Source organism: Martes martes (genome assembly GCF_963455335.1).
Source record: "Martes martes genome assembly, chromosome: 11".
Taxonomy (NCBI): Eukaryota; Metazoa; Chordata; class Mammalia; order Carnivora; family Mustelidae; genus Martes; species Martes martes.
This window is the reverse complement of record NC_137899.1, coordinates 23,349,081-23,367,069: the sequence shown is the minus strand read 5'-3', so window position 1 is coordinate 23,367,069 and position 17,989 is coordinate 23,349,081. Positions and strand designations below refer to the sequence as shown.

At 39.5% G+C, this 17,989-nt stretch overlaps 1 protein-coding gene across 1 annotated transcript in view; it reads right to left on the bottom strand.

Annotated features, from left to right (window-relative positions):
* Positions 1–17,989, bottom strand: part of RELN (reelin) — a gene marked incomplete at its 5' end in the record, with an annotated part of 495,436 nt that overhangs the window by 422,185 nt on the left and 55,262 nt on the right. The window contains one exon of the mRNA XM_080818970.1: positions 3,054–3,164. Coding sequence (XP_080675096.1) covers positions 3,054–3,164 — 111 coding nt within the window. The remainder of the gene's footprint in view (positions 1–3,053; positions 3,165–17,989) is intronic.

Sequence of the window (17,989 nt, the reverse complement as noted above, 5' to 3'; positions counted from 1 at the left end):
AGACATTTTATGTCCTGCTCTCAAGTCAAAAATAGCACTTCCAAAGATTAGCTCTGTTTAATAATATTGAGGTGTGTACTTTAAAATTTTTTAAAGGAATTTACCACTATCATATAAATCCACATAAAATTATGTGGCTAGTACTGGAACTTACAAAAGATCTCACTTATCTATCCATCCATATAAAAATCATGTCGTATAAAAATGCCGGTTGGCTGGTAGGAGATGGGAGCTGTGATTGTGGAAGTCAAACAACCATGAACGGACTTCAAGTTTTGAAGCCTCTTCAGACCACCAGCCTCATGATCCAGGGTTCACAGCGATGGGGAGACCAAGTGCAACTTAAGCTAATCAAAAAACATTCTAATTCAAATGCAAATGTCTTTGTACAGCTTTCAAAGTCATGCAAGAAAATATCTGGAAGCCCAGGTGTTTCACATAACTCCTGACAACTGGGGGACCTGGGTGGCTCAGTCAGTCAAGCCCCCCAGTCGGGCTCTGCACTCAGCATAGAGTCTGCTTGAGATTCTCTCTCTCTTCCTCTCCCTTTGCCCCCCAACCCCAAAATAAATTAATTAATTAAAAAAATAACTTCTAACAATTGGATTCCGAGTTTTCCGTTTGGCTTACTAGCTAAAATCAGAGGCAAAAGACACATACGTTTTATGTGTCCTTTCAAAATGTGTTTACAACAACATACTGATGAATGATATTTCATGATTTTTCTCATTGAAAGCCTCCATCATAGCCAGGAATAGTTATTTCATTCAGCCAAGTCCTCTCAAATCATCTGGATCTGCAAACCCCAGATTAATGGCTCCTAAGATCTGTTTTTTTGCCCCTCCAAGGAGCTATAGACAAGTCCTGGGCTGGGGGAAGCAGCTGCTTCCATTATAAGGATAATTTTGGAATACCTCGGTTTACTGAGTATTTCCTATGTGCTAAGAGCTTCATGTAAATTACCTCCTTTAACTCTCACAAATCTTACGAAGCAGGTGCTTTACCAACCCCTTTCACAGATGAGGAAGTCAAGCTCACATCTCAGCTCAACGCCACTTCCTCAGGAAAGCCTCTCCTACCCCAACCCATTTCACTCCAGACCAGATCTAGTTCCTCCGGCATAGCTTCTCCCAGCCCTCGGGAATTTAGCAAGCTGGCCTCTGGCAAGATAGCAAGATTTGCTATTATGTATGTATATGGTCAGTTAAGTAATGTCTCTCTCTCCCACTTAATAAATGTAGACGAGTGGTTGTCAAACTTCGGTGTGCACCAAAATCAACTAGACTGCTTCTCTGAAAGCGGTCACTGGGTCTCACCCCCAGCACATGTGGCTCACTGAGTCTAAAGACAGACTCAAACCCTGTCGTCACGGGCTCCAGGCGCTGCTGCTGCCGCCAGACCTGGACTGGCCCAGTACATCACTTCTCAGCCCTGCGTGAACACTGGAACATTCCAATCCAGCAACCGAAATGGCATTAAAAACAACTGATGCCCATGCCCCACTCCCAGAGGTTTTGATTTAACTGGGCTAAGGGAGCACCCAGAATGTCTTATTCCAAATACTGTATTCTTTTACTAAAAAAATTGCTTATCTAAAAGTCAAATTTAACCAGATGGCCTATAAATTTTTATTTGTTAATCTGGCAGCCCTTCTTGTGAGGCCTGTTGTAACATAACAGGTAGTACACCATGTACGTGATGCACGTAGATAGGACTGTAAGCTGACCTTTTACCTCTACAGAGCACAAAAAGGATGGGGCTAAATAAGCAGAATTTTTAGATCAAATTTTTTTTTCCTGAGGATTAGAACCTAAAGTAGTTACCAACACATTTTATCTGAGATATTTTAAAAACAGGGTAAATTCTCAGTGTCACATAATTTAATGTGATGACTAAATGACTTCCAGGTTCTGTGAAGCCCCGAGGCTATAAGCCTCATATTGGGCCAGTAGGTGATGATGGGGTGACAATGGGGCATCGAGAGGACCGCTCTGACATCAGTCAGTGAGTCACCTGGCCACAGCTACTGCTAGGATTTGGCGCAGAGTCAGCACCCTTTCATGTATCAAAAGTAGGTAAAGATTATCTATTTAATAAATACCCAGAAAAGATAAAACTCGGAACACATGGCTGCCTCTGATAATGCAATTCTATCTTTTTCATATCAATGGAGGGAGCCTTGTGGTTTCCAATTTCAGAGTAAGATCAGTGATTTCACATCTTACATAAACCGAGATATTAAATTTGCATTTTTGATGCTGAAAAGAGACTATTTAATTCCAGCTTGGCATGTTTACTGTATAATGGGTAAACCGGGGATTTCCAGATTGAAAATCCTCTGGGCACGTAATGATCATGTAGCCTTCTGCTTCTCCATATAAGTAACCTGCCAGGGCTACGATTCAAGGACGAGGACTCATGTAAGTACTTAAATATTAAAACACATTCTTTCATGAATACTCATAGAATTCAGTCACCAATCATTACTACCTTCCACTTTGTACAATGCTCACTTGCCAAACTTAATGTGACCCTTTTCACCTAACCCAAGATAGTAAGAACTGTTTCTAAAAACAGCTTATTGGGGGTGCCTGGAAGAGCATGCAACTCTTGATCTCAGGGTCATGAGTTCAAGCCCCATGTTGGAGGTAGAATTTATTTAAAAAAAAATAATAATGATAATAATAATAAAACTTAAAAAAATAGATTATGGAATAATTGCATGCGCATCAGAATGAATTCTAGTTCCAGTAACCTAAATGACAGAACACAAAAATCTACCTGATTCCCCAAGACCAAGCATAATAGCGTCAACAGACCAGACGGAGAGGGACAGAAAGACTGTCACACCTCACTTGTGGTTGGCTTGGCTGTGCAGTCACATGACTTATTTCAAGTCACCTAACGTCAAGTAAACAACACAAAAATCGCTTCAGATTAGTTTCTCTGAAATCATCAATGTCTGATCCTTTTCACACAGATGTTTCAAAAAATAAGATCTGTTGTTGTTTAACCACGGACAATTCTTGATGGCATATGTCAGGATAGCTTACCAAATCCAAAAGCATTAGAACCTCCAATGCTCTGTGAAGCCTGCACACTTGTGGACGTGTACAGTCCTGTCACCAGCAAGCCGTCAAAGAAGGTGCTTGTTGAAATTGTCACTGAAATGCAGGGAGGGAAAAAGAAAAGAAACCTCAATTAATACAATTCGAATACTGAGACACATTGCTGAAGAGTTAAACATTGTCAAAACAATTTTTACTCATTATTTAAAAAACTATTTTTATACTGTTGCTAGTTAGTATTTTCTTTCCATCAGGAACTATAAGCAGAGGAGCAAAAAAGAAGCTCCGATCTCCAATGTCTGTAATTGCTGGTCCTAAATTTAGTACATTAGATCGCTCTTTCTGCATTCATTTACACGTTCCCCAGCTATATGCAAAATCATCTGAAAATAATGTAGTATTGAATAGCTAGCTTCCCACCTCCACTACCACCCTGGAAGGCAGTCAAAGGCATTGCTGGAGTTTTGGCATTGCTATTAAACACTTTTTTTTTTTTTTAAGTATTCCATACTGTGGGAAACAATCTTACAGCGGCTGGGAGAAGAACAATAAGAGACACTGTATTTCTTATTGTGCATCTACATTTCATAGATGAATCCCCTGAAGTTTTTCAACAAAAGCAGACTAATTTGCATGAAGACAGTTAGCCTTTTTTCCTTCTGAGAACAAAAAAGGAAGACCACGGCATGCCTTAAGGTTCAGAACAAAGTCTGCAAGAGGAGTCCAAATGGTTTCATAACCAGAAAATCGGGATGTTCCTGGGACAAAAGGGTCACGCACAATGGATCTGTATGCCACTCAGGTCTGGCTTCTTAAAATTTTATCTTGCTCACCACCCTAAAATAATGATTAAAATTTCTGCCTTGACATAATATTTTCTCCTGCATTGGGTTGATAAGATTAAGATGATGCCATTTGTAGGAAGCAGCCGGGAAAAGGTAGTATTATTTTGGTAGTGCACAGAACAAGACTATCATCGTGCTTGGTGGCAGTAAGGAGAATGGCCAGATTCACATTAAGTGTGATGAGCATGTTTAAATTAAACTCCAGGAAATCCAGAGACTGGAGCTGAAGGGTCTCAAGCGTCCATATTAGAAAGCAACTAACAAGACTCATAGATCAACAGAACAGCCTGACATCACGCTACCCCCACAACGGCACTGAATATTGGAACAAATCGCCTTCACATCCTTTAATAATAGCTAATATTTTGACTGCTAGCACGTAAACCACTCAGCTGGGCACTGAGCTAAGCAGTTAACATGTATTACCTCATTATCAAAACATTTCTATAAAAGGGGTACTATCATTATTCCCGGGGCACAAATGAGGAATTTGTGGCACAGAGCAATTTAGAACCTTGTTCAGGACCATCGGATATCATCTAAACATGTTTGATGCTGATTCTCCTGTTTTCTCTCTGCCTGCACACCACCCCATCCCCCACTCCCGATCCTGCAGAAGCCAAATGACATAGCCGAACCCTTGTTTAATACACTATTTCCCAGATTATTCACATGCATGAGGAGTATTTGAAGAAAAGGAGAGTAAAAGCTACAGGACCCAGTGTCCCTGTTATTAGAGAGGAAGAGGGCTAAGGGTAGCCAGGAGGTGGCCCCTATGGCATGGTGGATGGAGCCCTAGGCTGGATCTGGGATGGGATCCGGGGAACAGGTACTTATCTGCTACTATTTTTTCTCAAGCAAAAGCACTTCATCACTTCGAGTCTCAGTTTCCTCATTTATGGAATCACACTCTCATCATCAGCCCCGTTTTGGCTGCTGCAGATTCCCACAGTTGGTTCACTGCTGTCTCCAACCTTTGGTTCAGTGAGTTACCTTGGCCAAGGTAAATAGTGCTTAAACAGCTTCTGTGTCCCCATCCACTGGGGTTCAGAATTAAAATGCTTTCTCTTAAATCAACTATACTAGCCACTCATGTCTTAGATAATCCTTCCCAGCAAATCAGACCCAACCTACAGTTCTCACTGTGGACCTATGGGACCCTGCTTTTACCCTCTTCCTCTCCATCCACTCCACTCTAGTCCAGTTAGACAGCAGCAATTCTGTATTAAATGCACAAATACAGCCCCTGTGGACTCCTCCATTCCTTCATGCTTCTACTCTGGTTCTTATTTCCAAGATACTACAAAAATCTAAGAGTTTTATGAGTTAGGAAGTAAGTCAAACCCGAATCTGAATCTCACCTCTCTCTACTTCCGATCAATGTGTGACCTTGGCTCAGATTCCTGAAATTTACAAAAAGAGGAATACTATCCAATTTACTGTAAGAATGAAAAGAAATACATCTACAATCTATCAGTGTGTCTATCTGTTTAACAAACTATCATGCATATAGTAACTCATCAGTGAAATTCAGCTCCCTTTCCCTGCCCTCTTTCAGACCTTGAAGCTCTTCACTTCTGCAGACCTGGAGTACTACAGAGAACTCCTGACATCTGCTGAAGACACAGCCCATCGCTGGACGGCCCACATCAGAGTCCTGCTTCCTGCTGGGATGGTCTACTACCCTCCTCGGGCGCCACTTCATTTCCACCCACAGTCTACAACATGTCTCAGCTGTAATCCCAGCAGGCTCCAGATAAGTGGCATCCCCAGCTTGCTACTAACATGCCTTCTCTTCCAAAAGATACTCTGCTGAGTGTTGACTTAAAGCAGAAGGTAAACACTCTGGGAGAAAGGGCTAAAAAAGAGGAGGACCATGCATGACAGCTCTTGGCCTTCCCTAACTGCCCCCAGCTATTCAGCTCTGGTCTCAAACAATGATGCATCCCTCAGTCTACCATGACAATCGATAAATTCAACTTGATGGCTTATGCATATCTAGGGATATTTCGATATCTTAGACGTGTGCACTTAGGAAGCTGCCTGCATGGCCTGGGACTCAGTTGGGGGTATTGAGCACAACCAACATCTGCTGTGCCCCTTAGATGTCTACCTGGGCTGTCCATCCTTCCCAGGCCTCCCCTCTCATCTGCCACTAAGTGCCTCTCCAGACCCAAAGGATGATGCAAATTCTGATCTTAATGCCTCCATACAGCGCAGTGCCTACTTCAGATCAATTCTTTCCTTTACATAGATTCTTGGGTGCTGAAACAGCAAGGTGTAGTGAAAACATCCCAGAAATAAAAGGATTGGAATGTATCACCAGCAATACGTGCAAGATCAGATCGGGTGAGCTTTTCTCCTACTTGGTTCTATTCCTAGTTGTAGTGAGACGAATATCATTGTTTGGTAAACTCATGGCTAGGTGGACATATCATTTCCAAACATTGAGTGTCTTAGATAACAAAATTGAATACTGTGAAAAATACTTCTCACCCTTAGAATGTCCTGGCTTTAAAAGGCCTCCATAAACTGACTATTCTCACATTTCTGTCTCCTATCCTGATCTCTATCATACCTTTTTGTACATACTCCAGATATATAACAAGATACTGCTCAACATCCTCACTTGGACATTCAAGAGATGTCTCAGTGTCAATGTGACCAAAACTGAATGCCCACACCCCCCCACCCCCCAAAACTGCTTCTTCTACAGCCTTCACCAGATCAGTGGTTGGCAGCACCGTCTGTCCTACTGAGTCACCTCGGGAATCACCTTCTCACATATACTGCATCTAGTCCATCAGTAAATCCTACCAGCCCTACCTTTAGAACATATCCAGAACCTGACCACATACTACCCTGTTCTAAGATTCCATCATTTCTTATATGGATTACGGTATTAGACTTCGATCTGGTCTTCCTGGTTCTACCCTCCTCTCTCTAGAGTCTATTCTCAATATGAGTCAGAGAAATTCTTTAGAACATCTATCGGATCATGTCACTCCTCTACTTACAACTTCTTCACAAAGTCAATGTCAAAGTCTTCACAATTGCCTAGAGTCCTCCGTGACCTGCCTCCATTCCCTCTTTCCTCATCTCCTTCTGCTCCCCTCCTGGCTCACCCGACTCCAGACCTACTAGCCTTGTTGTTGCTCAGACATGCCCAGTCTTCGCACCCATAACTTCCTCTGCCTTGGACCCCCCTCCTTCAGATTATCAAAGTAATTATCACCTTCTAGCATATTATAATCATATATTTACTCACAATGTTTTTTGTTTATTATGTCTATTGTCATTCTTATTCTGCAGAATGTGAACACTATCAAGGCGGAAATCTTAAGTGTTTTGTTGAGTAGTACATCCCAAGCATCTGGAACAATTCCTGACACTCTTGGGTGTTCAATAAATATTTACTGGAATACATATTAATGAATAACTCATTCATACAGAAATGACAGAAGGTTGTCTTATCTTCAACTTGTTTCCAGAGGAAAAGGATGTTGTGAATGATAACTTTGTATGTCAAATGAATCCCATTTGGAAAAGCCATGTGGAAAAAAAAAAAGAAAGAAAGAAAAGAAAAGTTGGCTAGTTTTGTATTTAAAATGTTTTCCAGAATGCAAAATGATTGATGCAGGGATCAAGAGACCAATCTAAGACATTTGTGGGAGAAAAAAAAAAGGCAGATCACTTTAAGTATAGGTTATATGTTCACACAAATCAACTAAACAAAGAGTTCCCTATTAGAAACAAATTGAGAGGCACCTGGGTAGCTCAGTCATTGGGAGTCTGCCTTCAGCTCAGGTCATGAGCCCGGGGTCCTGGGATCGAGCCCCACATCGGGCTCCCTGCTCCACGGGAAGCCTCCTTCTCCCTCTCCCACTCACCCTGCTTGTGTTCCCTCTCTCACTGTCTTTCTCTCTCTCTGTCAAATAAATAAAATAAAATCTTTTTTAAAAAAAGATACTAACTGAATATAATCTATTTCTCTATTTACTAGAGTCGGGAGTTTAAATTTATTTTTGAGGGGAAAATGATTATTTGCCTTTGAAAAACTGCTGTCTTGACAAGCATTCCTTCTCCTTCTTTAAACATGTGTAATGCATAATCCATATGTGAACCGAAAATCGGTCTCTTTTTTTTCAGAAAGAGGATCTGTTGCCCAGACTCTTATGGGTTATGAGACACAGCTTTCCGATCACTGGCTTCCCTTTTACTCAAGAAGACAACGGGTCCAGCTTCAGCATTCAAAAAACATCTGACACAGTTTGGATTCCCCGACAGCTTGCAGGAAACTTCGAATGTGTGCAGCCTGCATGCTTTTCCTGACCAGAGCACCAGCAGCAAACACAGGAACAGTCTGAGCAAGATGCTGAAAACTTTAAGCCGGGGCACTCCGACTTTGAAACTACGGCAGGAATACACATCCCTCTGTCCTTTGCTTTCCCTTTCATCAGATCTTTCCATTTATCTCTACTTGCAGCCTCTGGTTCGTCTGTCAGGGTTTCCTAAACAAACAAAACCCCCACAGAAACAAGTAACAGTTTCAGGCATCCAGGCTGCTCTGGCTCACTGTCCCTCACCTGAGTGATTCTGTAACATCAGTCACTGTCAGTTTCTGTTTTCACGGTTAATAATTACCTTACCCTCTGATATCTTCCTGATTCCTTTCACTCAAGCTCCATCTGACCCTCCATGTGCACTAGTTCTTCCCCTTCCTATGTGCCCTGACTTGACTTTCGCTCCTCTGATCCCACCGGGACTCACCCTTCAAAAGCACTATCTGACCTTCCCCAATCTCAGCTCATCAATTACATCTACAAACTGCTGCCAGCCAAGCAATTGAAATAATCTTCTTGAAAGCAGAAGAGTGATCTCTGATAAACTGTTTTAAAGTTTACTATATATATACAAGTTCCAACGCGGCTCATGATAGAAAAAAACCTGGAGCTCACATTGCTGAATGTAAAGTTATATGAATATGTACAAGAACTAGAAGGAAAATTTACAACTTTCGTATTGTTGTTAAGTTTCTGATTCAGAATGTAATTGTCCTGCTATATAATTTAAAATGTTGCAAAGCTAACGTCATTTAAAAAATGTTTCCTTTAAAAAATATTTTATGAAACTACCTTTGCATAAGTAGAAGTTTTTGTTAAAAGATATAAATTTGGGCACACTGGGATAGGGGAAAATTGTACAGAGTTTTTGGATTTGGACTACGTTTAAGATGAACAACTATTAGGACTACCTATATCTAGCTGATATCTAACTAGCCCAGTTAATATGCAAACCCTTCTTTCTCTTTCCAAGATTACGAGCCATGTGCTCTGATACTAAGAAGATGGGAAACAACACTTAGCAAGTATCAATTCACTTGAAAAGAAATGTATTATGTAATGAGAATAATACCTGAATCTATGTGCTAGTCTTTAAAATTTTACTGTGATGGTCTTTTAAATTTTCTTTCAGAAAAAAATCCTATTAAAAAGGGAAAGGAAGAAGTTTATTATAAGCACACTTACTACAAATGCACTTAAGATGAGCAAACTAATCAAACAATAAAATGCACTAGAAAGTACATAATACATTCAGACTTAAGGCAATATATATGGAAATATATGTATATTGCTATGTGTGTGTGTGTGTGTGTGTAGATACAGATATACATAAAACCTTCTATGAGCCAAGAACTGTGTTAGAAGTAAAATTTGGATTTTACTAGCTAGAAAGGAAAAAAAGGCATTTAGAACTAGTTGCCTATTGGCAAAATGCTTATAAACTCTACCTGACATCCTATCAATTCTGGTTATTTTACAAAAATTGAAATACATCACCACCATACAACAGGACCCGCCACTCATCCATTTTAGACACCAGAGGTTAATATCAAATACTCAAATATTTCAATGACTTTAAATAGGTAAGCATCTACTTAAACATGTCCATCTGCCATATCATCTACTTTTCGTGGTTTCACAAATGTTTATGATAAATTTATAAAACCCTTCCCCAGGAGACTTTATTTCTTTAGAGTCAACTTTTATATCTTTTATATTTCTGCATTAAAATGTTCTACAGCGGGGCGCCTGGGTGGTTCAGCTGGTTAAGCCACTCACTCCCTTCGGCTCAGGTCATGATCCCAGGGTTCTGGGATCAAGCCCCACATCAGGCTCTTTGCTGAGCCGAGAGCCTGCTTCTCCCGGGCCTGCAATTCTCCCTGCTTGAGCTTGCTCTCTCTCTTTGTCAAATAAATAAATAAAAATATATAATAAAATGTTCTACAGAGAACTAGCTACTTTAACTGTAAAGGGGGAAAAAAGAAGCAGTATCAACAGTACAGATTGCAAGTAGAATTTTGAACCTATCAGTGTATTTTAGAGGAAAAAGAAAGCATGTATATGATTTCCAATAATCAGAAAGCAAATGCGGGTGTGCCTGGGTGGCTCAGTGGGTTAAAGCCTCTGCCTTCGGCTCAGGTCATGATCCCAGGGTCCTGGGATCGAGCCCCGCATCAGGCTCTCTGCTCCGTGGAGAGCCTGCTTTCTCCTCTCTCTCTGCCTGCCTCTCTGCCTACTTGTGATCTCTGTGTGTCAAATAAATAAATAAATAAATAAATAAATAAATAAATAAAGGAAAGCAAATGTGTCTTTATCAGATCACATCAATCCTTTTTTCAACAAACATCTTTAGCTTCCTATCATCCATAGATTGAAATCCTGTCTTCGGTGTGATTTCAAAGACCTTAAGTTTTGGCCATAACCACTCCCTCCAGTCAAATTTCCCTCTTTCAGTGAAAACACCCTTTGACCCAATTAAACTAGAGCATTACTTCCCTGTCTCTTCTTTCATTAAAGGGAGTCCTCACCTAAAATGACTTCCCTGTTTCCTTTGGTTAAAGTCCTCCCCATTCTTCAGGCACGAACCCCAACGCCATCTTTCTCACAAGGTCTCTTCTGATCTCCTGGGGAAGCCCCCTTTCCCCCTCAGTGACCCGGCCACTCTCAGACACTGTGGAACCCACAATGACTCCCCACCTTCCAGAGCTTGGCTCAGAAGAGGACCTCAGTCAGCATTTACTGAATTCAACCCTACAGAAGCGCTTGTGAACATAAAATAACGTTAAAATAAAATAAAATATAATATAATGGAGAACATAGGGTAACTGATGAAAATAAAATTGTGATATCCAGCATCCCTTCCACAGAGAAAAAAGAACCAGTGTTATTCACCAGGCTGTATGAAAACGCAGGTTTCTCCTGAAAGGACACAAAAAGTAAAAATCTATGTGGTATTTTATTATGATACTCAAAAATCAGAAATGTCTGAGAAAATTTTGGTGGAATTTTACATCTAACGATATTAGTGTCTCTTTCGCCCATGTGTACTTTGTGTGTGGATGTATACACACACACATTTTATGTACATACCAAATTAATCTTGCAGTGATTTTGTCACTAAGACACCTTCTGCCTTATCCTCACTCTGAAGTTACTCTGCCATTTCCTCAAATAAGAAATAAGGAGGGATCAAAAGGCTGAGGAGGTTGTGCATATCGCTCCCACATCTGTGTTAAATTGGCAATGAGCTCAGCTCCGGGAGTCTATGAATATGGATTGCTGGGCTGTGACAGCAGAATGAAAACATGATGTAGCGACACAATTCAATTCTTATCAGTGGCTCAGAGAGTACCTCTGTCTTGAAATGACTAATTACAGAGTCAGTTATTATCTATTAGAGCTTCTATTAACTGTTCCCAACAAGACCCTAATACCATTCTTGCAGAAAATCACTGTAAGATGAAAGTCTGGGAGAAAATAAATTTCGACGTTTAATGCTGTTGCATTTCATCCTAAAGCTTCTGGCCTACAAATGCTCTACGGGCCATTAAATTTTGATCACTTCAAGCATATTCCATTATGACTTTATAGAAAAGACCTTTAATATGTGCAGAAAAGAAACATATTATACAATATACGGACTGATGTTACCATCTTTTTCAAGACGACAAACATCAGAAGACAGCAAATTGCAAAAATGTTGAAATTAAGTAGCAGTGATCGTGCAGCAATTGCAGAGTTTCTATTTCTTATTTTTATATATTTTGAAAAGGAAAAACACCAGCAGAACTAATATTGTCAATATTAAAAAAATGTTGCCGCATTTTGCCTTATGAACAGAAACTTGTTTGCCTTTTGAATACAGAACAGATTAAATAGCCTGAGGAACAAACATATTACTCTAAAAATGAAATAAACTGAGTTTATTTGCTGCAAAATTTCATCAACACAGAGTGTTCAACTACTGGTTCCTCCTCAGTTAAAGTGCCCCTAGCTCTGGGTACCAAATAGAGACCATCTAAAAATACATTATAATTTAATTCAAAACCTCTATGACCATGATCCCTGAACTACTTCTCATTACATACATTAATTCCATTATGACATGATTTTATGTAGCTTTCAAATAGGAAGCCAGCCATTTCAATAATAACATCCCCAAACCAACAACCGCTGAGGAAACAAAAATTATCCCAGTGAATATTTAAAAGGAATGACTGGAGGTCAAGATTCTCTGAGGGAGGACATGAATGCCTAGTAGTAAGCTGAAAACAAGGATCCTAAAAAATCAGACCAGAAGCAAAGGGACGCCAGTGAGTCTTTTGTGAAGGGAAGAGAGAGGTCACACTTGCCCTACCCACGTGTTCCAACAACTACCCAGAACACTGGGCGGCATGCGGCGTGTGAGAGGGGGAAGAAATGGAAGCCATGCTCCTCGAGCGGGATGGACTGGATTAAACACAGCAGCCTGTGTCTCCTGGAGGTCCTCAGAGGATGGCAAGGGCTTCACCTCCTCTTGTAAGGCAGTGGCGTCGCGGTGCCCCCAGGTGTCCCTGTACCCCAAGCCCCAGCCAGGTACATGGGCATCATTTCCCGGGAGCATGCCCAGCAGGCATTTAACCTGATGTCTGCTGCACTAGTCGTTATCACTGCCCTTTATTATTGGTATTATTACTCCTCTTTTTCATTTTATATGGATTTCTCCTGTTCCTTGGGGGACAAAGGAGGCAGAAAGAATGGCCTCCAGGGAGGGCTAAATGCGGTGTGATGGAGGACAAGGCTGATGATCAAAATAATAAGGTCAAAGAGCTCTGGATGAGCCCACATCGGAGAGCAGGGGGAGAACGCCCTGGCGAACACTCTTCCACCTTTGTCTGACCCTGAAAGGAGAGGAAATCCAGCGCAAGATCTGGGAATTGTGACAGGTACAGGAGGCTGATTGCTGGCAAAATTTAATGATGGACTAACGCATCTTCTAGAGTCCATAAAAGTGCTCTTTGCTGGCTGGAAGACGGATCCAGCATCTCCATGGAAGCCTCTTACAATGCATTTATTATAGATTCAGAGATTCAGATGAACCACACATAGTCTCGAAGTTTTCACTTCCAGCAGCACCAGTCATAAAAGGAGAGCCACTGAGATTTTTTTCCTCCTTTAAATTCAACTTAGGAGATAAAATGGGTGCAGTCAAATGTGTTCATGAATTTATCATTTAAAATCAAGCCCTTTGGAAGGAAGTTTAAATGACTGCTTTTGGTGAATGTGAAGTAAATCTATTTATCCCTCCACATTGCCTTTCTGTTCTTTACTTCCTAGGGTTGTCTGTCTGTCTGTCTTTTACACACACACACACACGCACACACACACGCAGCCACACACCCACACAGGCATACACTCAGCATTTCTGAATGCACTAACCTTTGGTTAAAATCTCACGTAACTTAATCAGGCATCCTGTCCTGAGACTTAGAAACGTATGTCAGAATAGGAACCTGACATGAGATCTTGAACATTTCTGAAACCTCCTTAAGACTGTCCAATCTATGCCAAACACAGATTTCTTAACCAGTCACCTTAAATATAAAAGAGAAAAACAGAACTCTACAGTTCTCCAAAGTACTAGTACCATTGCAGTTATAGTAATGATGTTTTTATCTTCCACTTTTGACTTTCATAATTAATTCTGAATTTTTTTAAAAATGCCTACAAATAATGATAAAATTATTTAGTTCCTAGAACCAAAAATACTTATTTTCCTCTATAAATTACATGCGATTGTAATTTCGAGAACTGCAGACAAGAGTTACTGGTATTTGTGACTTATCTCCGACCTTATTTTTCATATGTTACTTTCATATGAGGCTGGATGATACTCATACATGAAAATTTCATATTGTTGGTCCTGCACTTGATAAATTATTAAAGTGATGTGAATGAATGTGGTGTTCAGGTTTTCAGCAATTTTTATATCCTTTTGTTCTTTCTTTTTTAAAGAAAAGACTACCTTGTCTGTAAATCACAACTTTTTAAAATTTAAGCAAAGATCGGCCTTTAAAGAAAGCATTTTTAGGAGATTTCTTATCCCTAACCTTCTCAAAGGAGTCCTAAGAATTTTTTCTTTGATACAAGGATGTTAATTAAGCTTTTCTAGAATGAGAAAAATACACCTAGTAGTTCTCATAAGCATATATACAGGTAAATATGTTACAGTACAGCTGCCTAAAGAAAAAAAACGCATGTATAATTTTTTTCCATATAATCGGGTATTTAAAGACTTTACACAATCAAAAAGGCCTCTAACAGTTTTGTTTATATTATACTCCCTTGATTTTTTTTCTTTTTAACATGAAGTGCCCCCCAATTCCTACAAAATGCAGTTTCGACTGGGGGTAACTACGGAAAAGTTGAACTCACGTAACAAACTGCAGGATGACTCCTCATAGTGTCCCAAATTGTTCCAGACATAAATACATGCTTTGTCTCTAGTTTTGTTTGGTTTGATGATATATCATTACAAATTTTCAAAATATTTCCATATTTGTAACAACTGTATGCTTGTTCAAGAACATGCCCAAGGGTGACATTCCTGGTACACATGTGTATGTCATATATTTCTGTTATGGGACAGAGATATGCATTATACATAGTACATATATTATATATTATATATCTTTGTTATGTTTGTAAACTGATTAAATCAACATTATTAATAATTGATAGAGGGGCGCCTGGGTGGCTCAGTGGGTTAAAGCCTCTGCCTTCGGCTCAGGTCGTGATCCCAGGGTCCTGGGATTGAGCCCTGCATCGGGCTCTCTGCTCAGCGGGAAGCCTGCTTCCCTTCCTCTCTCTCTGCCTGCCTCTCTGCCTGCTTGTGATCTCTGTCTGTCAGATAAATAAAATCTTTAAAAAAATAATTGATAGAAATCCTAATAGACAGTTACATTGACTATAACTGTAAAAATATTACAATTTTTTAAAAAGGGTTTTTCCATAGTATTCTCGTTTGGCATCTCTGTATGTTCATTTAAATACACTTAATTAATTATATGCAACTGTGCTAAAATCAAAGAATTAATTTAAATACATACTGAGTCAATTAGACATATGGCATACATATGAGTAAACTAAAATTCTCATTTACTTTATGGTCAGATCTAATGTTTGTGTGCATGTGTGTATCTTGCTCAACTAATTCATCCACCAAGCAAATTAGCAAGTGCTACTATTTGATACTGGTGACATAATGGGAACCATCTGCATGTTTACAAAAATAACATTTGAGTAATTGTTCCTGTCTCTTTTCAGAAGAAACTTTGTTCCATATTTCAAAATTCAATTCATAAAATCTGAAATTGCTAACACTAAAATTCATAAAATAATGTTTAATAAATGATGTGACAGAAATTTTCAGGGACAGGCACAGCTAATTGCTCCTGGGATAAATTACTACTAAATGCTCTTCCAAAATCTCTAGATAAGAATAATCACTAAATAAGAATATAACTTAGATGATATTTACATTGATAGATGGCATCTGATAGCTATTGGATAAATTATTAAAAAGGAATAAATGCACCACTAATTAATAGAACATCAAGTTGTAATTACATGTATTTCTCCTATATGTAAAATGGAAAATGCCACAGTTTATATTTTACGACACCGCATTTAGTATGATGACTCTTAAAATCCTTCTTAAAATAACAAAATATCTTGCAGTTTAATACAAATTTGCATTTTCAATACAACTGTAAGACAATTTTTCCAAGGACACAGATAAAGAAAAACTGTAGGAATATTTATCAGGAAATGTCTTGAGACTTGGAATTTTAGGAAAAAATTAACTGATTAGGTAAAAATTTTTCAAATGAAAGGAGTTTGCAAAGGACTAAACAAATTTTGCATCTGTGCTATTCCTTATTTGCTGGTATAGGATTTCTAAGTAAATTTTAATCTAGGCTTAGCACCTACTTGTTTTTTGCTGTTTTTATTTTTATTTTGTTTTATTGATTGATTGATTTTTAAATTTTTTTTTATTTATTTGACAGAGAGAGAAGGAATACAAGCAGGGGGAGAGGGAGAAGGAGAAAGAGACTCCCCACTGAGCAGGGAGCCCCAAGTGGGACTTGATCCCAGGATGCTGGGATCGTGACCTGAGCTGAAGGCAGACACTTAACGACTGAGCCACCCAGGCGCCGGTTTTTGCTTTTTTTTTTTTTTTTTAGAAAATTTAACTAAATTCTTAAGTCAAATACTTGCCATAGGAAACCAGAATTGGATGAAGGGCAAACTTGCATAGAGATACATTTTTACAAACTTGTACATTTTGTTTGCAAGTACTTGTAATGCCTATTGAAATGGCCGTTTAAGAACTTCAAATAGAATTTGAAATGTCAGTTACAATATTTATTCAACACAGACTCATACTCTACAAGTGCTAACTAAAATTATTACTTTAAATCAAATAATGAGTATATGGTAGAACTATTAGCAAAACTAATTTCTCCCACAGATTATTTTACTTTTTCAACTAGAACTTTCAATCACCTGAGATTATTATTAAGATTCAGATCCCTAGGTCTCCCCCTCCCCCATTCCCTCCCCTGGGGATCCTGATTCTGTAGGAATGGGATAAAGATCAGGAATAGCATGTTTAACAGCATTCATCCTGGGTAAATTTTTTGTAGGTGGTCCTGGGATAGACCAATTACAGTGATATGAAATGCTCCAGATTGATACCTCATGGGAAACAGAATTTCCAATGAAGGCTATCCGTGGGACTAAAAATTATAATTGAATTGAGTTGAAACTACATTAGGAATTCCACTACAGTAAAAAGCCACTTTGCCTTTTATTATACTACAGGTTCCTCCTAGTGCAAATGATGTTTAACAAGATGAGGATATAATGGGACACCTGTTCTTAGGAGACCTCATGCGTGCCAGCACATTTTCTGTTACTGATGAGGACAGAAACAAATCCAGAATGAGGAGAAGCAGCCAAGCTTGCAGTGGATTTGGGGAGCATCCACTAGAGAGCCGTGTCAGGGCCTGTGGTGACATTTTTGGCAAACAAAGACCGCTCTATATCCTGACTGTGAATTAAGGATAAAGGGAAGAAGGTGACTAGTTCCTGCACTTGAGGTATGCCTTTAAAGAACATTCACCCAAAGTGACAAAGGTTGTGGATTCAGTATCAAGAAGAAGGAGGAGGAGGAGGGTTCCTCTTCAGGAAAGGGGAAGGGGGGAGGATGAGGAGAGTTAAGTTAAATCAGTGCAGCATATCTTGTTGTAGAGAGCCATTTCTGGATGCTCTGGAACACTTCTCTTTTCTGATTGCTAGTAGAGGTCATTAGAACTTCTAGAATTTACTAATAAAGCAATGTAAAGTTAAATGGGCTGTGGCTGCTGGAATCTTTATCATCCGAATTAGTTGTATTACTCTGCTACCTATGGGACAGAGAAAGTGGCTCAGTAACCATGTGGGCACGTTTTTCACAGCAGGGGTGGAGTGTCTAGGACCTCATTACCTTCCATGTACCTCGAGCTTCACCTCTTCTCTCAAGTACTCATGTTCTACATTTTTCATTTGGAAAGAGCTTCTTGGTAGCGAAGGTGAAAATGCGATTTGGGTGGTGAGACTTTTCCACCCTTGTCCAACATCATACAGCTGATTCCCGATATATTGGCAGTTATGTTCTGTAAAGCCACCACGAACACTGTATTAACGAAAA